The following is a 27,142-nucleotide window of genomic DNA, read 5'->3' on the forward strand; positions in this document are numbered from 1 at the left end:
CTCAGAGCAAGATATGGATGATGCTGAAAACAACTACTGAAAAATATGTTTTTATGCTGAAAACAATTATTTCTCTTAACTGAAAGCTCTTTAGCATGGAATAAGGCAAGCGTCAAGGGTCATGTGGGCAATAGGAAATTCTTTTGTAGTTGTTAGTAACATCTTCTTTCTTCCTTTGTACTATTAACAAAAGCTAATGTTAAAGCAGTTATGAAGAGCCAAACAGATTCTCTACTTCCATTTTAATGATAGGATTTGCCTAAGTAAATGTTATCCTCTGAAAGTGAAATTCGTATTTCACGACTCAAAGTTTCAGCCTCTGGACCTACAGCTGGAGTTCTGTCTAAATGCAACAGAGGACACAAAACCATTTCTTAGTTCTAGAGGTCGCCTCACTCAAGGACACCCAACCTGAGCCAGGTCCTAGAGGAATGATGCGCTCACCATCCTGAAATACCGAGGCTGAGTCGGCCGCCAATTATCAACCAGAGGGAGATCAGGTTCATTCTCGGCATTCTTGGATAGGCTGCGGAGCTTCACCATCTGCAGGAGAGCAAAGATCAAAGTGTCCCGATGGAAATGCCTTGGGATCAAATCCACAGCCCAACAATTAAACCAAGGAGGCTGGCCCAGCCCCAGAAGCTGGGGATAAAGTCTCCTTCAAAGTTGTGAAGCTGTCCTTCACGCCATCACCACAAGAACGGTACTCATGTTCTTTTCCTAGCAGTAATATTCTTAGAAATAGTCAAGACAGAAAAAATGGGTCCTATCTGAACAGGACGGTAAAAAGTACCATCGTTTATGTACTGTCTACAGAACTTTGCACAACCACGGAAACTGTAGGAAGTCCTCAGAAAATGTGAACAGAACAGCCTGTACCCTAATAAACCTCTCCTACTCTAACCCTGCCTCAGTGTCTGATTGTTAAGAAGCCTCTGGAATTGCAAGGTGTTAAGGCTAATTTATAAACTAATTGTTCATTTCCGTGGTGGGTCTGTAGCAGAGGATATATTCTGCTGCAGTGACACAAAAAAGTCCATTATTAATAACAGGAATGTAAATCTGGATAATGACTTGGTCAAGGTTTCAAAGGGTTTGTAAACAGGATCTAGAGCTTGATTCTCCTTGGCTTTTTTTTTTTTAACCAATGTATGGTTTTTTTGAGGGATGCTGTAAGAAGAGTTCTGCCCATACTCTTCAAAACTCTACAATGCTCTTCCTCTACTGCTTTCTGATTTTCAAAGGATACAACACATACACCCACTTACAGATACATTACATTCATTGGTTGTCATTGCCATGCACATTAGACAGAAAGTGTATCAGCTGTGATTCAGACACTTGACACTTCCCCGTTTGAATGGCTTACCATGAAAAGCATGCATATATTTTCTCATGTGTACACTTGAAAATGTAGCCCCATGCATGGCACACATCAACTTTGTTCACAACTAGCTTCAATACGCTGATGTATCTACCTTTTATGGTACAGAGTTCAAGTCCAATAGAAGCAGAACTTCTGTCTGGGCTGTAAAAGCTGGGTTCACTGTGACTATACTAATTCCAGTTTGTGGACTGAGCTAGCTCAGGCGTCTCAACATTGCTCTTCACTACACAGCTCAGAAAAGCCAGCTATCTCGGTCTGCCTGAACAATAAGGTCACATTTATAACCAGTGTAATATGCATCAGCTGGATTATTCATCTGACATTAAATTTCAGATTTCAGATGAAGAATAATTTGTATGGGAACAGTAGGAAATGAAAGTAGTTCATCAGTTTTGTTAATACTGATAAAGTACTATTAGAGAAGAGATTGCTGGTTATTATTATTATTTGTGAAAGATCTGCCCTACTCAGTAAAAAAAAAAGCATATATTCAGGCTATAGCTACAAAAAGGTGAAAAAATTAGGCTGCAATTGGATAGAGTTATTCCAGAGTTAAATTCCTATCCTTTCATTAAAAGTAATCTGAGCAGCTAGGCCACCCACTCTACATCTCACAGGGATTTCTGGTGAATCGATTTTTCTTGCAGAGTACAGATTCGCAGTGACTGCACTTATCCTTGTGGCTAATATACTATTACCATCTGGCTGCAAAAGCATCCAAGCAATCCACTGTAAATGCACACTATTAATGAGGCTGCCACAGTAGCACACTTTCAAGGATTAGAAATAATTGGTAACACAATCCTCTTTTATGAATGCATTATTTAGACTGCAGGCACTCTGGAGCGAGGAAAGTCTTTCTATTGGATCTGTATACAGTACCTCACATACACTGCAAATTCTGCCTGACAAGCGGTTATCTCAGGGTAAGAGCCTTTTTACTTTAAATGCTCCAGTTTTTCTACAGTAGGGACAGTTAGAGAACAGTCTCTATGTTTCCCAAAACTCACCAACTTTACATAAGCTGAAAAAAGGCCATGACCCAAATATACCAGTGATCAAAAAGTCTTTTCATGAAGCTGGATCAATGATGTGATCAGTTATTCCTTTAAAAAAGCATTTTAAATCAGAGATGCTCAGTAATGACTACACTTTTCCCAGCTAAATCTGTAGTTGATCTTCTGTAATATAAACCACTAAGCATATTTCTTTTGTGGAAACCAGTCAGACCATATTTGTATTTTTCACACAAGTACCAGCTTTAAGATACCCCACATAATTTTAGTTTTCAAATGGGTGAGGAAACAGGAGGCAGATCAATTCAATAAGCTGTGAAAATTAAGCTGTAAGTTATAGCAACACATTACCGTATTTCACCTCTTTCTTGCCAGCTAAGGTTCCCATCATACCTGAGTTCTATTCTTTAAAAGATAAAGAGCCACATAAATACAAAATACTAACAAATAGATTTTTTTTGTGATACATGCACATCAATCAATACAACGAAACACCTTATCACCTTGAGAACCTAAAATGAAAAGTTATGTGTCTACATATAATATCTACATAATATGTCAGTCACTTGATTAATGTTCATGTTCTCACTATCCTGGAGTCTTGGAATTTGTGATATCGTGTCATTATAGTCTGCTGAGAAGAGGAATAATCTCAAACGAGAAAACTGACTTCTGTGGTACGAGTAGAATCACAGGCTGAAATATGATGAAAGAGGACATTCAAATTTCTATAAATGGGACTGAGAGGGAATGAAGATTAACAAAAAATACTTCTTTATGGTAAGTGATCAGAGAAGGCTTTCAAATTAACAAGAAACTATAGTTATCTGATGCTGCTCCTGTTTGTGAAAATTCAGCTGGTATACCTTCCAGAAACATGGGTATCAAGCACCTGATACAACACTTACATAATTTTCTTGGTTACGTGATGCCATCTAGAATACGGGGCAGACAGAATAACCAATCCCGTTAAATCAGTATTCCAATAAAAGATGTTTTTGAAGGAAGCATGGTGTAAGAGACACATTTGCAAAGTAGAATGTTCAAAAAGTTGGAAATGCTCAGCTGCATTAGGTGAGAACACTGGACTCCTGCTTCATTCAGTGTGCAATATAGTTAGGGTACCTGACCATCCCACTGTATTTCATTGCGGATGGTCACTTTTTCACAGCAGCTGTATTTCATAATTTGTCCAGTGATTACCCTCAAACATTCACCATGATAAGCAATGAACACTTTAAGTGAAGAAGCTTGAGACAATATAAATGGTTGAAAAAATCCAGCATAATCAACGTTGTTGGTGCAAACCTAACATAAGCTTTAGCTAAATGTGTCAATGTTCTGATTTAAATGGCTGCAGGAGAATACAAGTTAATGGCTCGAGCTTTCCTACATTGTCTCTTGGTGTAATGCAGTGTTTTGAACTCTGTGTAAAATAAAAGGTATAAGCCACATCTAGCTCCATCCTTTCCTACTAGCAAGAGTTAATACCATGGGAACACAGGGACTGGGAAACAAAAAGAGAACTACTCTTTTCTTTAGTTGATATCACAAGAGGTCTCTTGCCCACGAGAGCAAGAACTCATATATAGTAACTACTGCTAGCCGTCAATCACACTCCAAACTGCTATAAACTCTTACCATCTACACTGTGTTATGATTTGAGTGATTTATAAAGCTTTCTGATGTTTATGGATCTGAACCACCATGATGTCTGACATGGGCTAGGAAACAATGAGCTGTTCCAAGTAGAAGTGGTCATAATCTCTGCTCAATTAGTTAATGTAGGAGTCATACAGAGACAGATGGAGAGATGTGTCTAATAGGTTGATTGCACATATTAGGTTGTACACTGCAGTCCTTTGAAGATTTTTACAGGTTCCCTATGGAGTCCCAAGGTAGTTTCTAAGGCATTCAGTTCTTCACTGTCCTTTTAATCATGCAATTTCTCACAGAATCCAGTGAGCACTTTCCTTGTCAAAAGAATACAATCAGGTTATGGCACGTAACTAAAAAGAAGGGGGTAAAATATTATCTATTTGAAGTTTACCTGGTCTGAGCTGACTATGATAGGCTCTCTAAGAACAATCCAGGTAATGCACTCTTCGCAAGGCGGAGTAGTGAAAGACCCATGGTATGTCCAGTAGTCATGAGATTTAGGGAAAAGAATTGAAGGATCGAAGTTTGGAAAAGGAGCTTCTTTCCCCTTTGAAAAAACCACAGCAAAACCAAACAGAAAACTCTTCAACAGCTCTAGTCAGGATTAGGTAAAGATGCAGCTCTTGTATTTTAAGAAACAGAGAGACTCAGATACTTCAAAGGTACAAACTAAGGAAACTAAGCACAGATCTATACAAGACATAATGATGCAGTGTAAAGGTTAGTGGACTGAATGACTCTCAGAGATGGGCCCAGAGAAGCATAACACAACATACAACTCCATGATGCTACTTCTTGTACCTGAGCTGACTCACATGAAGCAGAATCCAGTACCAATGTGCTTCACTCACTTCTGTGCAGAAATACTTTTCCTTCTGGCCTCCTTTCTTATGGAAATTCTGCCTATCTATTGAATATTGGATTAGGTCGCCATATAATGAAGTGAAACAGGTACTCTAGATTTGTAATATTTTGTGCTAATAACAAACAAGACAACCTATGAAATGTGAGATTCTTATCACATAATGTTATCTGAGACACAGATGTCTAGTCAGTGGCATTTCCAGACGTTCATTAGACAGCCTATTTCAAGACCGAATGGACCAATTTCCAAAGGTGCCTTTCTTTTGTCACTGACCACTGGGGGAATAAGACTCCATGCCTAGTTTTTAGGTGAGTAAAGTTTGGCAAGATAACTCTCATTTTCACAAAATTATAGGGCCCACTAAAGCCAAAGAAGGCTCATATGTAAATGGAAGAAAGGACTTTTCTTGTTAAGGAAAACCCACGCATGGTTTTATTCACAAGTATATTCTGGCAATGTTGCAGAGCAGAATTTGAAAACTAGAAAGTCAAGCCTCTTGAGGTTTTTTTTGTCCTGAGAATTTGCATCAATTTTCCTATAATGAAAAGCCCAACATTGTTACCTTTGTTTTGATAGCATTTATTTCTTCCAGAATTCTCTTCATCTCTGGTTTGGGAGTTTTCCCTACCTGTAAAGAAGAAAGCATGAGCTAACCAAAGAGTTCTGCTCAATCAGTTTTCTTCTTTCTCCTATTTTTTTATATGTGCATCTAAACATGCATCAACTATAAAATTACAATGCATTAACCCAACCTATCAACCCTACCAGCTTAGTAAGCTATGTCTTCTATCTGTACCCTCTGTCTGTACCCCAACAGATACTATGATCCAAATGAGGAAATTGTATCAGTAGAGAAACGCAGCATCACAGGTAATTTCACAATGCAGCTATTCCTGTTGACATTGAATTTTAGCCTAACAAAGATAAACAACTCTTCAGACTCCCGTACAAAATTTGGAGAAAGTTTCATTCTAGTTTAAAAAGCAGATTTCATGGTCAGATCTACTGTTTGCAATTGTTGATCTCAACACAGATGTCCATCTTTCTATCTCTATTGAATATTAATTAAACATGAGAGAGCAAAGGCCAATATTTCAGGCTAAGACTGCATGCCTCCAAAAGGATTTTAAAAAAGAATGAGTTACATGTATCCTGTGATCTAGTTTTGCCTGGGAGAAAATTCATGAAAGCCTAGGGGCCATATCTGTCCTTGAAATCAGTGCATGATTAGCACAGAAGACAGCTGACTGCTACTGGTCAGAGGGCCACTACTGACATCATGTCCCCAAAGCAGAGGCAAATACATCTGGATTTACAGCTTCCACCAGCCACATAGTGACACAATAGCTGCTGGGACAAGTGTGTATAGTATTGGATACTATTCGAAACAGTATGACTCATGCTCTGTAACTTGAAAAACATGCATTACTGAAAGTCAAGCCCTTCAATGTGGTACGATCCCTAGAAAATATACTCAGAGGGTTTTGCTTTTTTAACCCTATAAGAATAGAAACTCTATAGTAGCAGTACAAAGAAGGGTTGCATGCTTCTACTTACTTGCAAAAATATGGCCAAAACAGCTATTCCATCAGTTCTTCTCACAGCATCAAGGTAATTACTGTATTTGGGATTCCAGTGTAACAAATGTAGCTGGAAACAAAGAAAAACATGTAAAAAAACCCCATTATTGAATAACAAGCCATCAGAGGCTGAATTTAGAGTTCTTCATATACATGAGAGAGTTTGGAGCGACAAAGAATGAGATTCAGGCCTTCAAAAAAAAAAAGGGGGACAGCAATTCATATATGTGTTATATCAGCCATATATTATCATTTGGACTACTATTTGCTTTAAAATAAACTATAAACATCTTAATAGAAAAATTGAAAAAAACCCAGAAATCTCATCTTGAAGCTGAAGAACACAGAAAAGATGCTTAAGTAAGCAGGAGAACATGCAGTTCAGAAGTCATCTACCGAGATGTGATTCACTTCCATTTGGGTTTCAAATTATGGCAATTCTAGCAAAGAATCCATATGAATCTAAGCTCTGTATATTATTAGTCTACAGTTCTCATCTTCCCTTACAATCCTAAAGTGGTAGAAAATCAAGGTTACACATTCTTCCTCCTTTCTGTCACTACAATTTTATACTTCTGCTATAATACCATACTTTCAGAATACTGTTTTAGTAAGTTTGCATTGCTTCTCAGTAATTCAGTCTTGCTGTCCTATGTTTCAAGCCACATTGTTCTGAGAAACTTTTGTTTCACATAGTGTTTTTCTTTTCTTATGCTGTGAAAATTACTTCAACCTGATTCACATTTATAAGAATTGATGGGACTAAGAATAAAATGTCACAGATAAATAAAGAACTACTTCAAAAGCAGACAAATGACAAATTTTGCCCCACCTGAATGATAATGACAAATGTTACTTTACATCCTATTTTAAAGTAAAAAGTGGTGAGTCTTACCTCTCCTGCATATCTCACTCCATTCACAACATGCTCAGAGCCATGGTCATCAGACGAACCCCAATGAAAGTGAAGCTGACGCAACCTGTAGACTCCTGGAAGTGGCCCACCTCTCAGCACTGCAATTGATAATCTGCCACAGCATTAGACTCAAGTATCTTCCAATTCTTTTAAAAGAAATACATATTTTAAAAAAATATTTACATACATATTTACTATACAGATGCTCTATGTTCTGAGACTACTGAGTACCTCTTGGAAATCTGCAGATTTCAGTAGCACTTCAGGCAACCATCTTCAGCTGTATGCACTTACAGGCAGATGAAAATTATTTGTGTCTAGACTTCCATTACAGTCAATAGAGATCATTGTTTTGATTCAGCTGCATAAATTGCATCTAGCACCTTCTGGGATATTCCAAAGACACCTGGACAGGACTGGAAGATGTGATACAAGATCTGTAGAAGAACTACACTTTCCTAAAGCAGCATCTGGAGGCAAGGCAAAATACATTAGGCTATCAAAAATGCCATGAGTTGCCTATGTTTGGATAACTGAAGTAAGCCCCTATGCAGAACAGTCAAGCCTCTAGAGTAATTTTGCTTGCCTTAAGGTAGACACTCAACAGACACTGAGCCAACTTGCTCTCTGGACTCCAATGATTAAGTATGACTCCATCTCTGTTGACTAGAATGGGACTTTAGAGACATAACCCACTTATTTTTAAAAGCCCACATAAGACACCTAAATTTAGATGTCTTAATCTCCTCCTGAATTCCATCTAATATCTACCTATATCAAAGCACACAAAAATAACCATGATTAAGATCAACTACTGAAGTGCCAGATGATAAACAAATTCCCACAAAACACTACAAATTGCGTCTCATACTGCAGGCTATGACTTATTTGTTTAAAAAGCTATGAAATTACTGATGCTGCTTCTGCTATAATGGCTTCTCCCTCCAGCTGTGGAAGAGGAGAAAGAAAACAGCATATGAGCCAGAAAAGCAATCACTGAGAATGCAAGCTATTTTCCTAAAGAAAAGTTCAGCCTGTGATGAACAATACCCTGTATTCTAAATAACCTTAACATTTTTATATTATACACCAAATGAAGGTGGTGTATTCGAAAGGGTCTCACAATAAAAAGGGAAGAACTTCTTCACAGTCACTGAATACTAATTAATATTAAATTCTCATTCACTTTATTTGGAGCTAGAAATGATAACATTCCTACAAAGCATTCAGCAGTTCTCAAGAACAGGTCTTTATATGCTAGAGAAAAATAACCTTAAATCTGAAAAGGAATGAAATCCATTATCATCGCAAGAAATAAAGTACTATGAGTATTCTTTACTGAACATTAAGAGCAAGCTGTTATTCTCAACAAATTCCTTTTACTTGTTCCCACATACATTCAGTACTGTGGCCGATGCAGACACAGTAACAGTAGCAGCTGACAAGGCCATCAATTCTCCATTAAAATAGATCTGTAAGACCAAATAATCCAGTTTAAGGTAAAAACGTGTCATTATTTCCACTGATGGGCCATCAGCAGACGTTTTCGATTGGGCGTTAGGTGAAGCTCTGCATCACCCCTTGCCAACACATTCCTGCTTCACTCATCTATAAATAGACAGTAGCTTTTACTTAGCACACTTTAAGCAGAAAGAATGATGCAAAGACTAAAATGCCTATAAACCAACATCTCCTGAAGGACAAGAAGGTGATTTCTTTCTTTTAATTACAAGTGTGTAGTATAAAACACAGAAATACATGAAATGACAATGTAAGTAAAAGAAGTTTCCCTATGTCAGTAAATGACATTTCCCTATACTTTAAAAGAGGTACAGTAAACAAAACCATTACAAGAATGAAGTTCTCCAATATCTAAAACATAAAAAATCCCAAACTATGTCTGCATAGCTGAAAGTTACTGAGAGAAATCTTTATTTTTTTAAAACATGTGGCTTGGAACCTAAATTCTAAAGGTATCTTTATCCTCTTGGGTTTTTGTTTTCAGAAAATACCAACACAGGTAAGTACACACCCCTATAACAGTTAGAAAAGGAATATGAGGTAAAAGCTTATAAAAGAAACTATGGTATCTTTATATTTTAACACCACTGAAAAACAATTTTGCTTTATTTTTATGTATTTGCATATTTATATGTAACAGGGAATTATTCTAACAATTACTACCCAGGAAATGTTCACCTTAAATATCTGAAACTCCCCATTCAAGGCTGTGAAAGCTGTTTTCCTACCACAAAACACTTACAAAAGGATGCTTTTTTAGAAGGCCCCATGAATCACTCTGAGCTTTCACCTATGACACTGCATGAAACAAAAAGCAAGAACTTTAAAAAAGGAGCCTGCAGGCTCACCCCCTGATATATAGGCAGCTTTTCTCTTAGCCCTCGGAAATACTGCATAATCCTTTTCAGATGGCTAGTTGAATGGCTGGACTTACTTCTGAATATTGTAAATGTGGCATTTCTATTCCTGTTTCTGCTCTGCAGGAAGTAACAGGATGGCCACAGCAGACAAAATGTAACTCCCTCAAACTTGCTGTCATTAAAAGAACTTGGTCCAGCTGCAGGAATATACAAACCAGCCCAGGAAGACAAGGGAGAAAAGTATTTACTCCTTTTTGGTGCCTATTGTTGCAAACTCTCATCCCATTGCTCAGCAACTGACGTTTTTTTATATGGGTTTGCACATCACCCTCCACCAGTGCCTGATACCAGCCATAAAAATGTCATGTCAGACTGAAGCACTTGCTCAAATTCTGTGTGTGTCCCCCCATCCACATTGAAGAACAATCTATCACAGAGCAATCCTTCATGGACACACACGAGGACATCAGTTCCAGTAAAAAAGCTCACTTTTTATCTGATCCATCATAAACTGAGCAGCATGAGACAGAACTGGATAATAAAAGAATTTTTTTTCCACTCTCAGTGTAATCGCTGAGGCAGATGTTTGCCCCAGAGAGGGCAAGAAAAAAACTCTGTATCTCACTCTGTGTGTTTACACAGCAAAATGAAGGTGTGATGCAGTTTGAGTGGAAATGGCCACTCCACTCCACCTTAGTTAGCAGGGTGTCCTTAACAACAGAAATGTGACAAGAAAGTTTTGAAGTAAGTGCATCCACTTGCTGAGCAGCTTAGGTAGGGGTCTGGTTGTTAATCTGCACTAATGTCAATTGTCATCTATCCTCACTAAGGTAAAATTGGCGAAGTTATGCCTACGTAAGTGCCTTCCCTGTTTGCTGTGAAGGCGTACCGTGAAAGTCAGGTAGAAATATGCAAGGAACACCAAACAGACTCATGAAGTGAGTTGTTTATACACATGAGAAGAAATAACTGTTCTTACAAGATTTATGATCCTCACATCCTGCCAAATTTATAAAGTGAACAGATAAACCACAGTGAAATTAAATTAGTAAGGTATTACCGCATGACAAATGAAAAAGACACATTACCTCTGTTACGTTGCTTTATAACAGAATCTAACGGTGCAGTATAAAAACCACAGCTTTTTAACGTCAGTGCCACATTTCAGATGTTATAAAAAACCTCTGCTCAAAAGAGGATCTCTGTACTGAAACAGTGTGGCTAACTGCAGGGATAAAATGTATTTCCTAAAAGGTTTTGGAACTAAAATTTCAGTTCTCACTGAAATTTTATTTAAGCAAGAACTGAAATTTTACTTAAGCAAGCACTGAATAGATATGCAGAAGAATTACTTTTGTTTGTATTTTAACTTCTTACTCTTACAGGGAGACTGGGAAAGAGAAGTGTCTGACAGATGTCAGTCAGCGTGCCACCCACCCTCACCTGCACTGCAACACACCTTTTCCAGTTCTGTGCCTCTTGATCACAGCCTGTTCATCAGTGAGCTCCCAAATCATCTTTCTTTGTGATCTGTGGTAGGACTGAAATCCCCATCTCCAGGGGCAGAAAACTGACAGTCCACTGCGTAAGTGTAGCCTCACCAGGCCCTTGATTGTTCAAGCATTTTTACCTCTAACAATGGAAGTTCAAAGTTAACAGAAACTCAGCTCCTAAATTCCCTGTACCCAAGCTCTACAGGGCTCATATTAATGCTCAGTACCTTCAGGCAGACACTACAAATGATAGATGTGTTAAACACTGAAGGAAGAATTTAACTTTGCTGCCTTTTGCAGTATGCGGTATAGCCATCGAGTGGTATGTACCACAGCAACACAAGCACCAGGATTTAGCTGTGCTATTCTTGTAACGGCTACTGGCTTGTTCCAGTGCACAACGTGTTAAATAACTCTTTGCAAGAATCAACCAAAACCTGAGTGTCTATGGACAGACTTCCCCATATTTTAATTAAAGTTACTGGGGTTTGTCCTCATTGTTTTAGAAGCAGTCAACAAATAAATGTTTACTCACCAGAAGTTAATCATCAAAATCTCATTTACAAAGAAAAATGAGATTTCCTACAAAGTGGTACTCTAGGAAATGCTGTCTACAAGCACCGGTCATGCTAAAAGAGACCGATAAACAGCAAGCTCTTGCTACTTACAGTAACTGTCTCTCTAAATTTTTTTTGCATCATCCACTTCCAAAGGCACACATTCCTTTGATAAGAAATTGAAAGATTCTGCAAACAGCATCAAGGTAACCTTGTAAGAAAGTGTGCCTGCAATGAACTACTCCAAGCCCTTAAATGTCATCCATCAGAAAGTCAGTAAAAGGAGAAGTAGGAATCTGTTTGGCTGATGAACTTCCATAGAAAGTGCCAAGGAGATAACAAAAACAACAGACAAAGCAAGAAGATGAAAGACATCCATTTGGCATAGCCTTAGCGTATCTCTCCCCAGCTGCTGTGTCTGGGTTCCAGTACAACAGGTACGTATCTTTACTGTTTATTAGACGATTGAACACCTTCATCTATCCATCTAACCAAGCTATTATAAAGAAAGCCAAAGAGTCATTAATTGTAAGGAAGTTACAAGCTCTGTTATCTCACACAGCATCATGACAATGGTGCCACCAGTTAGGTGCTCTCAGGACACTTTGCTGGCATGAATATTTTTATAATTTAAAAGCTAATGGACTCTGCTAGTAGAAATAAGATTGCAGCCCCAATTCAAAACAAAACCAGAGTCACTGCTAGATATAAAAGAGTATCTGAGTTGCCATGCAGGCCAAAAAACATAGCAGTGGTAGGCTGTCAAAGTACCCCAAGTTCTGGTATGGATTTTACTGGGCAGAGCTACCTAGGAGGTTTTTATTTCAGCTCCCAGTTCTTTCCTGGATTTTGAGACTCCAGCCTCCACCCACAATGATTTTACAGTGCTTAAGGTCCTTCTTCCACATAGGTATGGTAAGGACAGGCAACTGAGTCCACAACAATCCATTAACTTATACGGACAAGCAGCAGAGGCATGACACAGCTCCTAAAGCAAGTATCTGTCATCAAAGCCTTCAATTGTATAGCAGATTCTTAAGTCAACCAGACTTTATAAATAGCTGGAGGTAAATTCTCCAATTCCTTCCACTAGACAACTCCAAAGATAACAGTAATAAAGCCTTTTTCAACATAATGCAAATGAATTACATTGGATGGCACTTTCCCCAGAAGCTTCTCTCTAATAATTTGAGTTTAAGAAACTGTCCCAATGGTGAATATTCAAAGTATTCCTGGCAGAGAAGACACAATGGAAGTAAAACTTGGAGACATCCAAAGTAATTAGTTTTCTCACTCACCTTTGCAATTTATTCAACAATTTATTTCACCTACCACTAATGAAAATCTAGATAGAACTACAGATACGGGTATGACCACTCTGACTGAAAAAGTTAGTAAAATAAAGGAAGACCTTATTTCTGAGTTAACCAGAAAACTAATTCAGATAGATAGATAAAATGTCTTTGTTCCAAAGGAATAAAAGCTTCATTCCTGTATGATTGCTATTACATACATATGTATTATGCAGCTGGTGGTTCCTTTACGCAAAAAAATAAGTTGCTGTACATATCCTAAAAAAATTAAAACATGCTCAAGTCAGTAGGAGTATGCACAGTGGAATTCGTCCTGCAATTAGCATTTTATTAGAGAAGGAACACCACCCACAGACTCTGCAGGCAATGGTGTAACAAGGAAACATAACAATAAACACTGACTGTTTCTTGCCTTCAAAGAGTTGATAAATACACCTACTTTTTTCCAGTGAGTCACTTGTTATTTTTGAGATCAGAACACAACAGTTACTGAGCAGTTCATCTGAAAAAAAAATTCAGAGCATTCCAAAACTTTCTGCTCTTTGTGGCCACAGTGTTGCATCCATGCTGTAGATTGCTGTGCCTGCATACTCCCTCCCGTGCAAAATCTGAGTAATTATAACAATAATTACTCTGACATTTTATGCAGAAGATACAACCATTGATATATTTGATGCTGTTCCAACAAATCCAAGAGATGGTAAAAAACAGTAAGTAATGGTCATGGAGGTCTTCTCATATGCCACAGCTACATCTCTTTATGATGTGTCGTGTTATCTGACATTAATAATATTTTTATTCAAATAACATTAAAGATTTCCCACTTTGCTAGAAAAGTAATCAAACTCTCGAAGGCATAGTCATTTGTGAGTTTTTACAGTGTATTAACTAGTCCAGCTTACATACATTTTGATCCTCAGTTTTCATGAAACCCAAGTAATTAATTAAAAATCCATTAAATTAAATCCATGCCCATACATATTTAAGATCAATCAACCTATTAGTAAAATTCCTCCTAGTAATTATAGGTGTCAATCCTAGTTATATTGTAATAGAAATTGGAACTTTTAATGCAGTTAAGAAATAAGCCTGCACACTGTGGAAGAGAGACTTTTCAATATTTTACTGAAATTGACATTTATTTTTCCTTTTCCTACCATCCCATATACTATAAATAATAATGCAACTCTGTTGACCTTGATATAAGAATAAAGACTGAGGTATGCATTTGATTCTTCCTTTTTATCACAGTACTAATGCAATTTCATACTTCTGTCAGTAATGTTTTTTCCTTTGAAATATAGCCAACAGTATTAACATGAAACGTCAGTGATTCTGCCAACATAAACTAAATATTTTTAGCACCTTTAGTTAAACAGAACAGACATATCTCTTCAAAATATATAACCCACTAACTCTTAAAAGCTATGCATTATATATGCACCACATTGTATGTTGTCATAACTATGAGTGGATAAAAGATTTGGACATTGAAGCTGACACACTGGAATTTCTCAGCCCTATAATCCTCATTAAGACAAAATCTCATGAATGCCAAAGGGAGTTTTAACAGATTAAATACCGTGACTTTGTGGCAACATCTTATTCATTACTTCATTTATCAGAAATTACATGGGTACAGTTTTCAAATATTGTAACTTCAGCCATATGCACAGTTAAAGATGTTCTGCTGGGCATCTCAGATAGCTTGAATGGAATTCAGTCCTCATAGATAAAGCCTGGACTCCTTGCTCCTGGAAAGCAACACAAATGCAATGGCTTCTGCAAGCTCAGAGATTTACCTTACACCTTAATTCATCCTGCATCAAGCATCTTTGCAGCTCTCTCTATTCCCTAGGATTTTACCTATGGACTTTAAAAATAGTCCCAGGCCTTTCCCACCAGCTGTGCAGGGCACTGAAGTCACAGAAACCTGTGTGTCACACGCAGGCAGTACACAGAGACCTTCTGACAGCCATGAGCATTCAGAGCACACTCTGTCTTCCAAGCAACTTGAGAAATAAATAGTCACTGATAGATAATGACAGCTTGAGATGAAAACAAAACTAACCTGATCTGTCGAAAGAATCATCAAATACAACTCTGCAGGTTTTCCCATTATTGAGGATGGTCTTAGCTGCACCGGGATCATAACTAGCAAACCATGGTAGTAGGGAGCGATCATAATGCACTTCTTCGTTATTGATTTCAATAGGTGATTGATGGCGTCCTTTGGCAATCGGGTAATTTTTGTGCCACTGATCTGGTCCTAGAAAAAAATACAGAGAAATATCATGAAAACCTTTTCCAGCTAGGTGTGAGTTATACTTGTGTTACAATAAATGCAAGCTTGGCTTTGCTTAGCTGCAGAATATCAATTAAATGTATTAATAAGTACGTTACTAATCGCCTGGTTGTTGGTCATGCCCTGTCAGGAGTTTCACTGTATGAAAAGCAATTAGATTCTTCTGTCTGGAATACTGGATACTGCAAGTCATTCAACCGAACCTAAACTCTCATAGCAACCTCAGGACTTTTCTTATTAGCAGACTGACAATATACCAAGGAAGGAGACTCAAGGTGTATACTCCAAGTCCAGCAGTGGCTAGAAATATGATGGGATATACTGAAATCATTCAAATATGGCACCATTTACCCATCTGGAGAGAGAAAAGGCCACTGATATCTGAAGCAGACAGCAATTTGAAGTGTGGATTTCATTATCATGGTTTTATCTAGAACTTCATGTGGAAAAAGCCTGACTGAGGCCATGCTGTTCTTCCTGCAGGAGAGGAGAGCACAGGAACAATAGGCCACTCAGGTTTCCCACCTCTGCAGGCAGGAGGGATCATGGTTGCACCACAGACCAGCACTGCTCTTCCTGCATCAAGGCTAACCTAAAGCTGAATTTTAAAGCCATGTAAAACTTTAAATTATATTAACAGTAGGAAAACTGACTTTATTGAACTGAGGGACCTCTGCCACGGCCTGTGCTTCCACCAGCTTCGCCTCTTCCACACCTGCGAGTGACGGCCAACCAGCCAGGCACGCCATGCCGCGCTGCCGCTGCACAGAGCAGGCCCGCCTGGCGCCCATATTCACGCTCTTCAGGCACGCTCAGGACGTGGGGCCTCCCGTTTCACCAGGGTTCTGCTCCCAGACCCGCTGCCTGCGGGGGCGGCCCCGCTCCCCCACTCACCGTTGTCGCTGTCGTAGCCCCACGGGTAGTAGTTGGGGTTGATCATGGTGTGGCTGCCGCGCCCCGGCCGCCAGCCTCTCCCGGCGGCTCTGGCACGACGGCGGCCTCGTCTCACGGCGGCTTTTTATAGACTCCCGCCAACTCCGTGCCCTTCCCCGCCGCCGGCCGGCCGGCAGGGACAGCGGGTCCCGGCCGCCGGGGGCGGGGAGAGCCGCACCGCCTCGCACCGCCCGGCCGCCGCTCCCGCTGTGAGGCGCCCCCGCCCCCGGCCTGCCGCCCCCAGCCCCCTCCGGCCTCCGGATCCAGGGCGGTTCTCCTCAGAGCTGCCCGCAGGGGACGAGGGGTGCGGCGGTCCCGCTGTGTTGGGGGGTGCAGAGGGTGATCCCGGTGTGGGGCCGCGCGGGGGACCCGGCATGGCTCCCCAGCTGTCCTGGCGTCCGGGGCCGCGGGGAAAGGAGCCCGTCGGGACAGTGCTGGGAAGGCCTGGTGAGGGGAACGGGGCTGCTGCCGCCCGCCGCGACACCGAGTAAATGGGAATACGCAAAAGCACGATGCCTAGAGCTAGGTACAGGCAACGTAGGAATATTTTTCAGATTCCAATAAGATATGTATACATACACACAAAGACAGACGGATGCGCATGTAAAACAGGAAGCTCAGACTGGCTGGTTTCTGAAATGGAATTTACCGCTTCCAGGCAGGCTGGCTGGGCGGTTTTTGGTTGGTTGTAGAAAGCCTGTTTGCCGTAAGACCGCATCAGGTTGGGAGCAGCTGGGTCCCTCGCGAGGAGACCGCACTGGCGATGTGTTTCCCACTCCATGTGCAGCATAACTCTGATCCTGACATCACCTGGGGATGAGGGGATGAGTCCAACAGCTTCTGTGTGCAAACGGCTGTCCCAGGTTCACACCCTTCCCTATGAAATTCTCACATAGGCGCTTGGGCTCCAGCACTGCTCCCTGCTGCGCTGTCTCCCACTGCCTTCGTAAACAGCTTCCCTGCAAATATTCGGGAGCGTTAATTGCCCCGGCCTTTAAAAACGTGCTGCTTCTTACTGCAAGGATTCTTGGAAACTGGAAATCACTACACTAGCTGAAGATCCAGTTCCTGCCAGCTCCAGGTAAAACCTTTATTATCAAATTAAGCATGGGATCTGTTTGTTTTGCTTCAGCTCTAATTCTTCTTTCATTTATCAGGGTGTTATGCATCAAATTGCACTTAAAATTGTAAGCATACTTGTTAGCATGCATGCGTTCCTTATGTGACTCACATGTGACACACAGAAATCAAATGACTCCTAAAAAATATTTGTTATTCTGACACATAGGGAATTATCAGGCAAGTTAGAGAAGACCAAGATTAGCACCAGTGGCATAAAATGGATGAGGGACTGGCTAGGCAGAAGACAAGACATTGGACTGAAAGGTGAATTATTGTGATTTAAATTTTAGTAGACTTTCTGAATAAGAAGAAGTAAGATTATTTTATTTGATAGTAATGAAGTGGGGACAAAAGTACAAGAAAAATGCCAATGGCACAGGTTGGAACTGTGGAGTTGTCATACAGAAAACTTTAGTACCCCTGAACACTGTGTAAACTACAGTGGGTGAAATTTAGTAGCAGGAAGTGCAACACGGTGGTCCTGAATCATGGTCTTGGCTGATATATTTTTTTCTGATCTGAAGTGGAAGTGAAAGAGGAGGAAGAGTGGGATTTGTTGGTGATAAAATGTCAATAAGCATTACCAAGCAGGAACTGCTCACAAAAAAGCCAGGCATAAACCGGGGGCATGTCACTGGAGCTGGAGAGACCCTGGTATGACCTCCTCTGAAACAAGTCTGTCGTCCTCATAAAGCTGAGTTAGGATGAATTGGAACAGGTGCAGGGGAGACAAGGGAACTAAAGAGCCTCTTTTACAAGAGGAGACTATAAAGGCTTCGTGTGCTTTGCATAGCGAACAAATGGTAAGAGGGGAAGTGACAGCTGTCTGTATATATGCATCATCACAGTGGTAAACACCAAGAAATGAGAAGAGTTATTGAAGCTAAAGAGCAATGTTAGCCAAGGAACAGTTACATATACGAGTGCCATGAACAATTTGAGGCAAGATAACAGATGAATGTTTGGAACCACCCAAGGTATTCCAGTAACTGCAATATTAAAAGTGGAGACATGAACAAGATACACAGGAGCTATGTATTTATGCCCTACAGAGCACATTCTATTTCCCACCTCTTCCTCAATTTTCATTTCCATTTCCCACCATCTTCTCACTGCTATGACCTGCAGACAAATCTCCAGATCCAGAGCATCTCCCAGTGACTCAGTACGCTTGCCAGACTTCCAGATGGAGCTATACTGCAAACATGACCATAGCCTATCTGTAGTAGCCCAGGACTATGCACCTGTATTTCCAGTCCAACTGAAGACTCAATAGATACTGAAATTTCTGTCCTGAGCTCTAAGACACATACAGCATTTTTCCAGAGTCACTGTTTGTTCTGAACTCCTTGGCATTTAGACAACGTAAAAGGGACTGTTGAAGGAAGGAAGAAGTAATCTAAGAAAAAGTTTTAACCTTAGACACTTTAACTTAGACCTTTAAATCAAATAAGTAAGTTACTTCTGAGGAAAAAAAAAAAAAAAAAAGATGTCCTGTGCATATCTGCTTTCACTGAGCTCTTTTCCTGTGGGACTTGCGGGTCATCAAGAGTACCAAATGAGACAGACAGGAGACTTTGTCCTGTCTTCTTCCTCTTTGATCCTCTTCTTTTTTCCAAACAGTGTTCTTACCCCTTCCCTGCGGATTTCCCTCCTTTCCCCCAGCCTGAGTACACTGCGTCCCTCAACACCTGTCTCCAGGTTAGCTACTCACTCGCTTCCTTCTCAGAAAAGCCCCGTGTAGATTCCCTTAAAAACACCGGCCTTACCAGCAGGAGACCTCCTCTTCCAGTAAAAGAAAGCCTTTAAAAGTCTTTGCTGGGCTTTTAATTATCAACCATGGCCTAAGTCCCCTGCATGTTATGGACAAGAGAAGTGTTTTAAGCAAACATATAGATGGCATAGAAGACAACAGTTAAAATTAAATTTGGTCTAAAGTGGAGGTTGAAATAAAAAAGTTTACGCAGAGCAAAGTGACATTCACCATTGGACAACAACATGTCGCAATCTGCCACAAACCACAACACAGTATACTCAGCTATGCTTCCAATTCAGAGACTACTCAACTCAATGAAACACATTTTCAGGCAATATGTCAGTAAATGCTTTTAAAGTACAGATAGGTTATAGAAGAAAAAAAAAGCAAATATATTGTATATATTAACAAGTTTTCTATGTGATCTCTAAGGCACTTGAACAAATGTTTTCCCCCCAAATACTGATGTTTCAATGAGCAAAATGTTCAGATATGAGTCTTCCCTGTGAGATTCTGATTAATCATTCAGGTTTTTTTTTCCTATACCACAGATTTTCTCTATATGCATTGCTAAGACATTACTTTGTAAGTTTTAAAGAGGATGCTTTTTAATTTGAGAACAAAAGATAATTCCTCTGGATGCCAGCGAGGGTCCTCCTTGTTTTTGAAAATGTGTATTATCCATACATATATTTATAGTTTTTATTACATCGTAGAGTTAATATTGTTGGTATTTGCTCTTCATATAACAGTAGCAGTCAGAGGACCTATCATGCTAGATATTGTGCAAACATTTAATAATGCCTTCTTCAGAGGCCTGAGAGATAAATGGGAAGCAGGTAGGCAGTCAGGAGCACTGAGAGTAGCTCATAAATATGGAGCAGAATAATGAGACAGTTAGAAATAGGATTCCAGGATTCTTGATGATTCATCTCATGCACAAAATCACTAGAACCTTGACTTCCGAAAAGTTTTGCTGTCTTAATTTCTTGATGAGATACAGAAATTTATTTCAGGGCAGATGACAGGTCACAATTTGGTGGGTCCCATCTGTCTGTTGTAACTAATAAATCTACTGCTGCTTTAGATAATGGTAAAGTCAGGTTTACAAAAAAATATGACAGACTTGGTCTCTAATTTAAAATCAATTTTAAGAATAATAGTTGAGTTCAGAGATGAAAAGTAATCAAGAAGTGAGTTTAAAATTCACTGGACAACATCTATCCATTAAAAAAATAAACAGGCAAATTCAACACAGAATCCTGTAAACTTTCTAGTTAGATAGCGATTACAGTGTTACTGTAAGTATTACCCAGATGGCATATATGCTGAAATGTAGGTCTTCATTCAAGAGTGAAGCAATCTGCTCATGTGTGCCCTGGCACTGAGGCTTAGAACAGTAAGAATTTCACCTCATCTCTTCATAAAAGCAAAGTCTGAACATGTTTGCTGTGAAATTCCCACAATTTGGTGGCTCCTCCCCACTAATGTATAGTTTATATTTCGTTTACGTTGACTTTAAATTGTAAGTCTAAAGTGAAAAGGACTAGTCAAATGTTAAACAGGTGATTAAGTTTACCAGGATAATTTTCTAAAGCTTATACAAACTGTTTATTCTCAATCCTTGGCATTAACTGATGTGATAAAATTCTCAGTCTTAGGATCCGAACACACATAAGGAAAATCTGGAAGAGAAACCCACACTCTTTGTAAACTTAAACAGCAGTCCTACTTCCCAGTCTAAAATGCCCTAGCTCTCACTCTTTCTCTGACCATATTCACTGTAGCATGTCTTTATCAGAAGACATTTATGGTTGAAATGTCTTTAAATATTCCATTAAGTGGTTTAGATGTAAGACTAACCTGAGCACTTTTAGAATTATGGTCCAGATCCTTCCCCTTACCTACCTTTTTAGAAGGACTGAAATATATCAGAACTTAAATAGTTCTGCAATACAGCTAGTGAGAGGCAAAGTTCTAGGACAGAAAGCACAGCATGTATCCACATTCCTTACATGTCATGGAGAAGTGCTCAACAAAAGCATCTTCTCTGTCAGTAAACTAAAAACTCTGAGGAACATGGTGGGAGGGTAGATCTGCAATTGTGAGGATCCATCAGCCAAAGCCTTGATGCTACTGATGGTGGTGGGGACAAAGACACATAAACAACTTCCAGAAATAGATAAAAGGTTGTGTTTGCTCATGTTTCATAACTCACTTCCAGAGAGTGGAGGAGGTTGCCATTTCTAGCAATCCTGACATAGCGATTCCTCTCAAATGACTTTATTTAGGCTTTGCTCAAGGGACCAGGAATTAGTGCAAGATCCTTGACTGATTAGCAAACTATCACCTCTATATATTGTTTCCATTCCTCATGATTATTCACTTCTCCTTACAGATGCATAAGACAAAAGATCGTTAACTCAAGAGTGTGTGGTCTCATTTTGAACAAGAACAAGAATAATTCCCATTCAAAAAGGCAGAGGCAAAGCTGGCCAAGAGATTTAGGTTGGGCAGTTATATTTACTTCTCATACATATGCTTGGACTTTACACTTAAGCTAGGTATTTTTCCATGTAATACTAATCACCATTAAAACTAGGGCTTTGTCAGGAGGGGTGAAGAAATGAATTTAGGTACAGGGCATGCACAAAAAAATTTGTAATAAAAGGCTGTGTACATTCAAAGTATCAATGTAAGAATTACTATATTTCTCTGTAGCATAATTGTGTCTTCATTCCTGGATTTAGACATATGCATTTCTAAAACTCATCAAATCAGAATTTATAAATTTTGCTTTCATTATGAATATAAAGGTACATTTATTCTTCCAAGTTACTCACATATTTCACAGAAATCTCAGAAACTAAGATGCTTTCATCTCTAACTACAGAAATTTCCCATATTGACATTTTGCTGAGAACATGAGAAAGAAGCTATGGCACTAGCCAGCCACACAAAGGGTCAAATTATAGAGCCAGTGAAAAGACTTTTAATGTGTAACCATAGAAATTAATGTAATTGCCAACCTCCTTCTTTCATAACAAAAGAGTAAAGCTTGGGAAATTTCTGTGGTACATTTGTAATTCCTGTTATGAGGTCTAAGAAGAATCAGCTCCTGCTGCATTAGGTTATTACAGGATTCTCATCTAAAGAATCTTGTTCCATGCATGTTTTCTTTTCAGAACTAAGTGAAGAAAGAAATATAAAGAGTGATTGAGAAAGTCCAGTATTAAAACAGAAAATTTCCTTATTCCATTATGAGGCAGATCAATAGCAATTACAAGATCAGACTTATCTTTGATCACACGCCTGCCAATTATGTAGCGTACGCCAACCCCAGTTTTGGCTTATTCATATAAACACTGATACATACTGCATCTTTAATTCAAGCATTTCTTCCCAGACAGTAATTCTTTCCTTTTCTCTTTGCCTCTTCCTCCTCATCCCTACTTTGTTTGTATGAGGGAGAACAAGGCAATGGAAAAGCATTGCTCCCAAGAGTTGAGCCTTTGCCAAAAGGCTATGCTTACTAAGGCCATGCTTACTAAGGCCATGCTTACTTCTCTAGAGTTATATCTATATTTGTAATACTGAATTGCTTCTGCAAGAGACTGAGAATGCTAACTCACCCATTTACATCTGTTTCATCCCCAAAATAAACTTTTAATATAGTATTTACAAAATGGAATACAGAGCAGAAGGAACAGATAAGAGATCTGTGGGTAAGTTGTCCAACCTATCTGTGGTTCCCAAATTGTAAGCAATGAGACTATGGCATGTGTTTCACTCCATCTTCAGAGATTGCATCCAGAGCCTTTAAATGTGAAACTTGGTGGTAAGTATACATAGCAGCTTAAGCAGAGAGAATTTGAGAGCTGAAGGTCCTCTGGATATTTTGCGGATCACCAGAAGAGAGCAATGAAGTCATACGTCACAAGAATGGCTATCAGCTGCTTTTAACGAAAGCTGACAAAGTTATCTGTAATTTTACTTGAAGAAAGGAAGATGCACAAATACTTCAGTTATTTGACCTTTATTGTATATGAAACCCCCCAAAACTTGAAAATCAGCTGGTCACACCCAGAAAAGTAATTGGCTTAAGAAATACTAAGTAGACAATATTTTCCCATTTGTCATTTCATTATTGCAACTCAACATAGTGGTGTATTGATGATAAAATGTAGATGGAAATGATAACGTAAGGATTTCATATTTCATCTTAAAAAATAATCAAAAATATTGCTAATGGCAATGACACGCTCTTTTAAGGGAGTGACTGAAGCACTGCTTTTCAAAAGGATATACTCAGAAAGTGTCAGCTTAGTCTCATATCTATACATGAAAAGCATCCGAAAGGAAGAAAATCCCAGTATTATTAGCTACTAGGAAAGCCCTCTTACTGAACTGCTGATCAGCTACAGTGCTACAGGTAATTTGTACAGTAGGCATGTTATTCAGTAAATCTGAGAAATGAACATATGCAATAGAATAAAAATACGAGTGAAATGTTGTGCTGACAAAAGGGAGGCATTTTAGTACATGCTACTTGATATATATGAGCTTGCCTAAAACTAGCCTAGAAAGATCCAACTACAGAACTGCAGCATATTGGAAAAATCTGTTGGGATCAGGATCACATAAACCAGCTGGCCAAGCTTTATGACATCATCTTGATGTCATTTCTCTGTCTGTCTGCTTGGAAGTAATGCAGTAACTATGGAATGAGGAGCACCACAGCACTCTAGCAGCTTAAATACCTCTGCAGTTTTCTGCAGATCAAATAAACAGCCAGCTGGTCACACCAGTTAATACCGTACTGCTCAGCTATAAACTAAGTGTTTTCCCTATTCATCTTCCCAATTAGGCATCTTTACTGATAAATCACTGAGTGATTTATTGGCTAGGCAAGAAAAAAGAAGAGGGAAATAAAGGGAAGAAGAGGGATATGAAACCTCTATTGTGTGACAAAATAGCCTGAGCAAGGGACATATGGAGCCCTTGCTGTAAAGAGAATGGGAGCTGAGTATGGGAAAAGGATAACAGAGACTGATATAAATTCTGGGGCCAGGCAGAAAAGAGAAAGGGGACTGAATAGGAAGGGGCAGCAGTGAAGAAAAAGATGGAAAAAGATTTGTGGCACAAGAATTATTTGCATGATTGAAGATGGGCTGGTTGCCAGGAGTCCATAAAAAAGGAAGGAGAAAAGGAAGGCAGCTTACAAAGTCTGTGAGTGGAGAAGCGAAAAGAGCCAATGGCAAGGTCAATAGTATGTCCAGTAAAAGCAGTAATGCATTGGTACAATCCTGCAGTATATGTAGAGTCCCCATCCTTGAAACTTTGTACATCTATGATCAAAAACAAAGAGGCAAGTCAAAGAGATTACGCTAATTTGAATGAAATTAAGGTAGCTATGTATTCAGATACTATGAAGATTTGGTCCAGTAGAGTATCCATTTTCATTCTGGAGTGAAATTTCATTTGTTTTATTTACTGGCAGAACTTTAATGACCTGACCACTGGGACAAAGTACACCCTCAGCAAGTTCAAGGGTGAAATCACAGGCTGCTATCCAGAGGAACCCAGACAGGCTGGAGAAATGGGCTGACAGGAGCCTCAAGCAGTCCAACAAAGGCAGTGCAAAGTCCTGAACCTGGGGAGGACCAACCTCCCTGCACCAGGACGTGCTGGGGGCCCACTGGCCAGCAGGCAGCGTTGCACAAAAGGGCGTGGAGATCCTGGTGGACAACAGGTGGAACATGAGTCAGAGGTGTGCCCTTGCTGTTGGTCCACACTGAGCTGCATTAACAAGAGCGTAGCCAGCAGGCTGATGGCAGTGGTAATTTCCCTGTCTTCAACACTCATGCAACTGGTTCTGGAATCCAATTTTGAGCCTGCTAGTACAAGAAAGACATCGAATAAGTGTTGCGAGTGCAGTGGCAGGCTAGCAAGACAGTTAGGGGGCTGGAGCACATGGCAGGCAAGGAGAAGCTGAGCGCGCTGGATTTGTTCAGTCAGTAGTGCAGGCTAAGAGATACGCCTGCTTTAATTCTGTTTCACCTCAGTGCCTGACTGTGCTGGTTTTAGCTGGGATAGAGTTAATTTTCTTCATAGTAGCTAGTATGGGGCTGTGTTTTGGATTTATGCTGGAAACAGTGTTGATAAAGCAGGGATGCTTTAGTTACTGCTGAGGAGGGCTTACACAGAGTCAAGGCCTTTTCTGCTTCTCACACCACCCCACCAGTGAGTGGGCTGGGGGTGCACAAGAAGTTGGGAGGGGACACAGCTGGGATAGCTGACCCCAGCTGACCAAAGGGATATTCCGTACCATATGATGTCATGTTCAGCATATAAAGCTGGGGGAAGAAGAAGGAAGGGGGCTACATTCAGAGTGATGGCGTTTGTCTTCCCAAGCAACTGTTACGCGTGATGGAGCCCTGCTTTCCTGGAGATGGCCGAACACCTGCCTGCCAATGGGAAGCAGTGAATGAATTCCTTGTTTTGCTTTGCTTGCCTGCACGGCAAAAGTAAAGCCTTGCTTTACCTGTTAAACTGTCTTTGTCTCAACCCATGAGTTTTCTCACTTTTACCCTTCTGATTCTCTCCCCCATCCCACCCTGAGGGGAGTGAGTGAGCGGCTGTGTGGTGCTTGGTTTTGGCTGTGGTTAAATCAGCACGCTGACTGAGGAACGATTGCAACATATTACAGAAGAGTTTTGGAATGATTGTTTTGTGCCTAGTACAAATATTTATATAAAATACCTTCTATTTTAATTAGGAATTTGTGGAAAATAATACAACAAAAAAGAAGCTCCAGAAAGTGCCATATTGTTTTGCAGCTGATTGCGCATAGCACGCCTGGCAGTGTGCAAAAGACATTGACACGGTGCTTTTCATTGAGCATGCCATAGTTGGTGTGACATGTCACAGCCAAGAAGCCAGTTTGTCATATGCCTTCCACTTCACTGAAATTCGTGCCAGACTATGGAAAACATGGTAGGCATGAATGGAAACTTATCAACAGCCAGATCTTTGTCTGCCAAAATAAAAAGAACAACATACTGAGTTAAATTTTATTGCTGTTGTGTCACAATCACCATTTTTCTCCACAGCTTCTATTGTCAAAGAGCAGAATCTGATACTTACGGATTAAGAGTAGATAGGTCTATAAAATATCTTTCTGCCAGGAATTATTGTATTTTTATTGCTACTTATCTACAAAATCCCAGAGGTGCTATGGCATACTCTGCTCCACCACTTACCTTATTTAAAAGTCCACATAAACAAAAATCTACACTGAAACAAGAAAAAAATGCGAATTTTGTTAGTATCAGTAATTTTGTCACATTCTTAGGTAAAGGTTTTTTATATGTGGATGAACTAGAAAAAAAAAACCAAGTAAACACATCTAGGTGAATGTTAAAAATGTGTTGGCACTCGTGGCTGGAACCCTGGGTAAAACACTTGCTGTATTTCAGCATATGTTCCCATCTACCCACTTTGCAGACCAGTGCAGCTACAACACATAATTGTGAGTTCATTTGGATACTTTGTGAATGCCATCCAGCCATTTCTGTTGACTGCATTGTTTTGACTGCTACCTTTCAATTCCTTTCAAAGCCCTGGAAAATATTTGCTTCTTCATGAGTGCGGGCACACATGCACACACATCACCCGTGTTTACGTGTCAGAGCCAACAGGTTTGCTTCATTGAATATACACCAGGCTATGTTGAACAACCAAAGCATGCTCAAGAAGTGTATTACTAGATGGACAGAGGACCACATTAGGTTCAGGGTCACAGCTTGTATCACTTCAGTAGTGGTGTTGGTAATGCAAGACAAAGTACAGTTTGCAGC

General features: G+C 39.7%; 1 protein-coding gene across 1 annotated transcript; it reads right to left on the reverse strand.

The window, feature by feature from the left end:
- Positions 1-423: 423 nt before the first annotated feature.
- On the reverse strand, positions 424-16,412 carry LOC104263227 (carbonic anhydrase 3-like). The gene is made up of 7 exons (XM_059815488.1): positions 16,367-16,412; positions 15,239-15,436; positions 7,403-7,521; positions 6,485-6,577; positions 5,490-5,555; positions 4,454-4,609; positions 424-543 (listed from the first exon to the last, which is right to left on the reverse strand). Exons 1-7 carry the CDS (start codon positions 16,410-16,412, stop codon positions 424-426), a joined length of 798 nt encoding a protein of 265 aa, XP_059671471.1.
- Between the last annotated feature and the right edge of the window lie 10,730 nt (positions 16,413-27,142).

Source organism: Gavia stellata, chromosome 3, assembly GCF_030936135.1.
Source record: "Gavia stellata isolate bGavSte3 chromosome 3, bGavSte3.hap2, whole genome shotgun sequence".
Lineage (NCBI taxonomy): Eukaryota > Metazoa > Chordata > Aves > Gaviiformes > Gaviidae > Gavia > Gavia stellata.

Coding starts and splice junctions, on each gene's coding strand:
- LOC104263227 (XM_059815488.1), bottom strand. CDS start 16,412: ATGATCAACCCCAACTACTACCCGTGGGGCTACGACAGCGACAACG. Junction 5,556..6,484: donor TTTTGGCCATATTTTTGCAA/GTAAGTAGAAGC, acceptor TCTTCTTTACAG/GTAGGGAAAACTCCCAAACC. Junction 4,610..5,489: donor TAAATGCTATCAAAACAAAG/GTAACAATGTTG, acceptor GTTTTTTCAAAG/GGGAAAGAAGCTCCTTTTCC.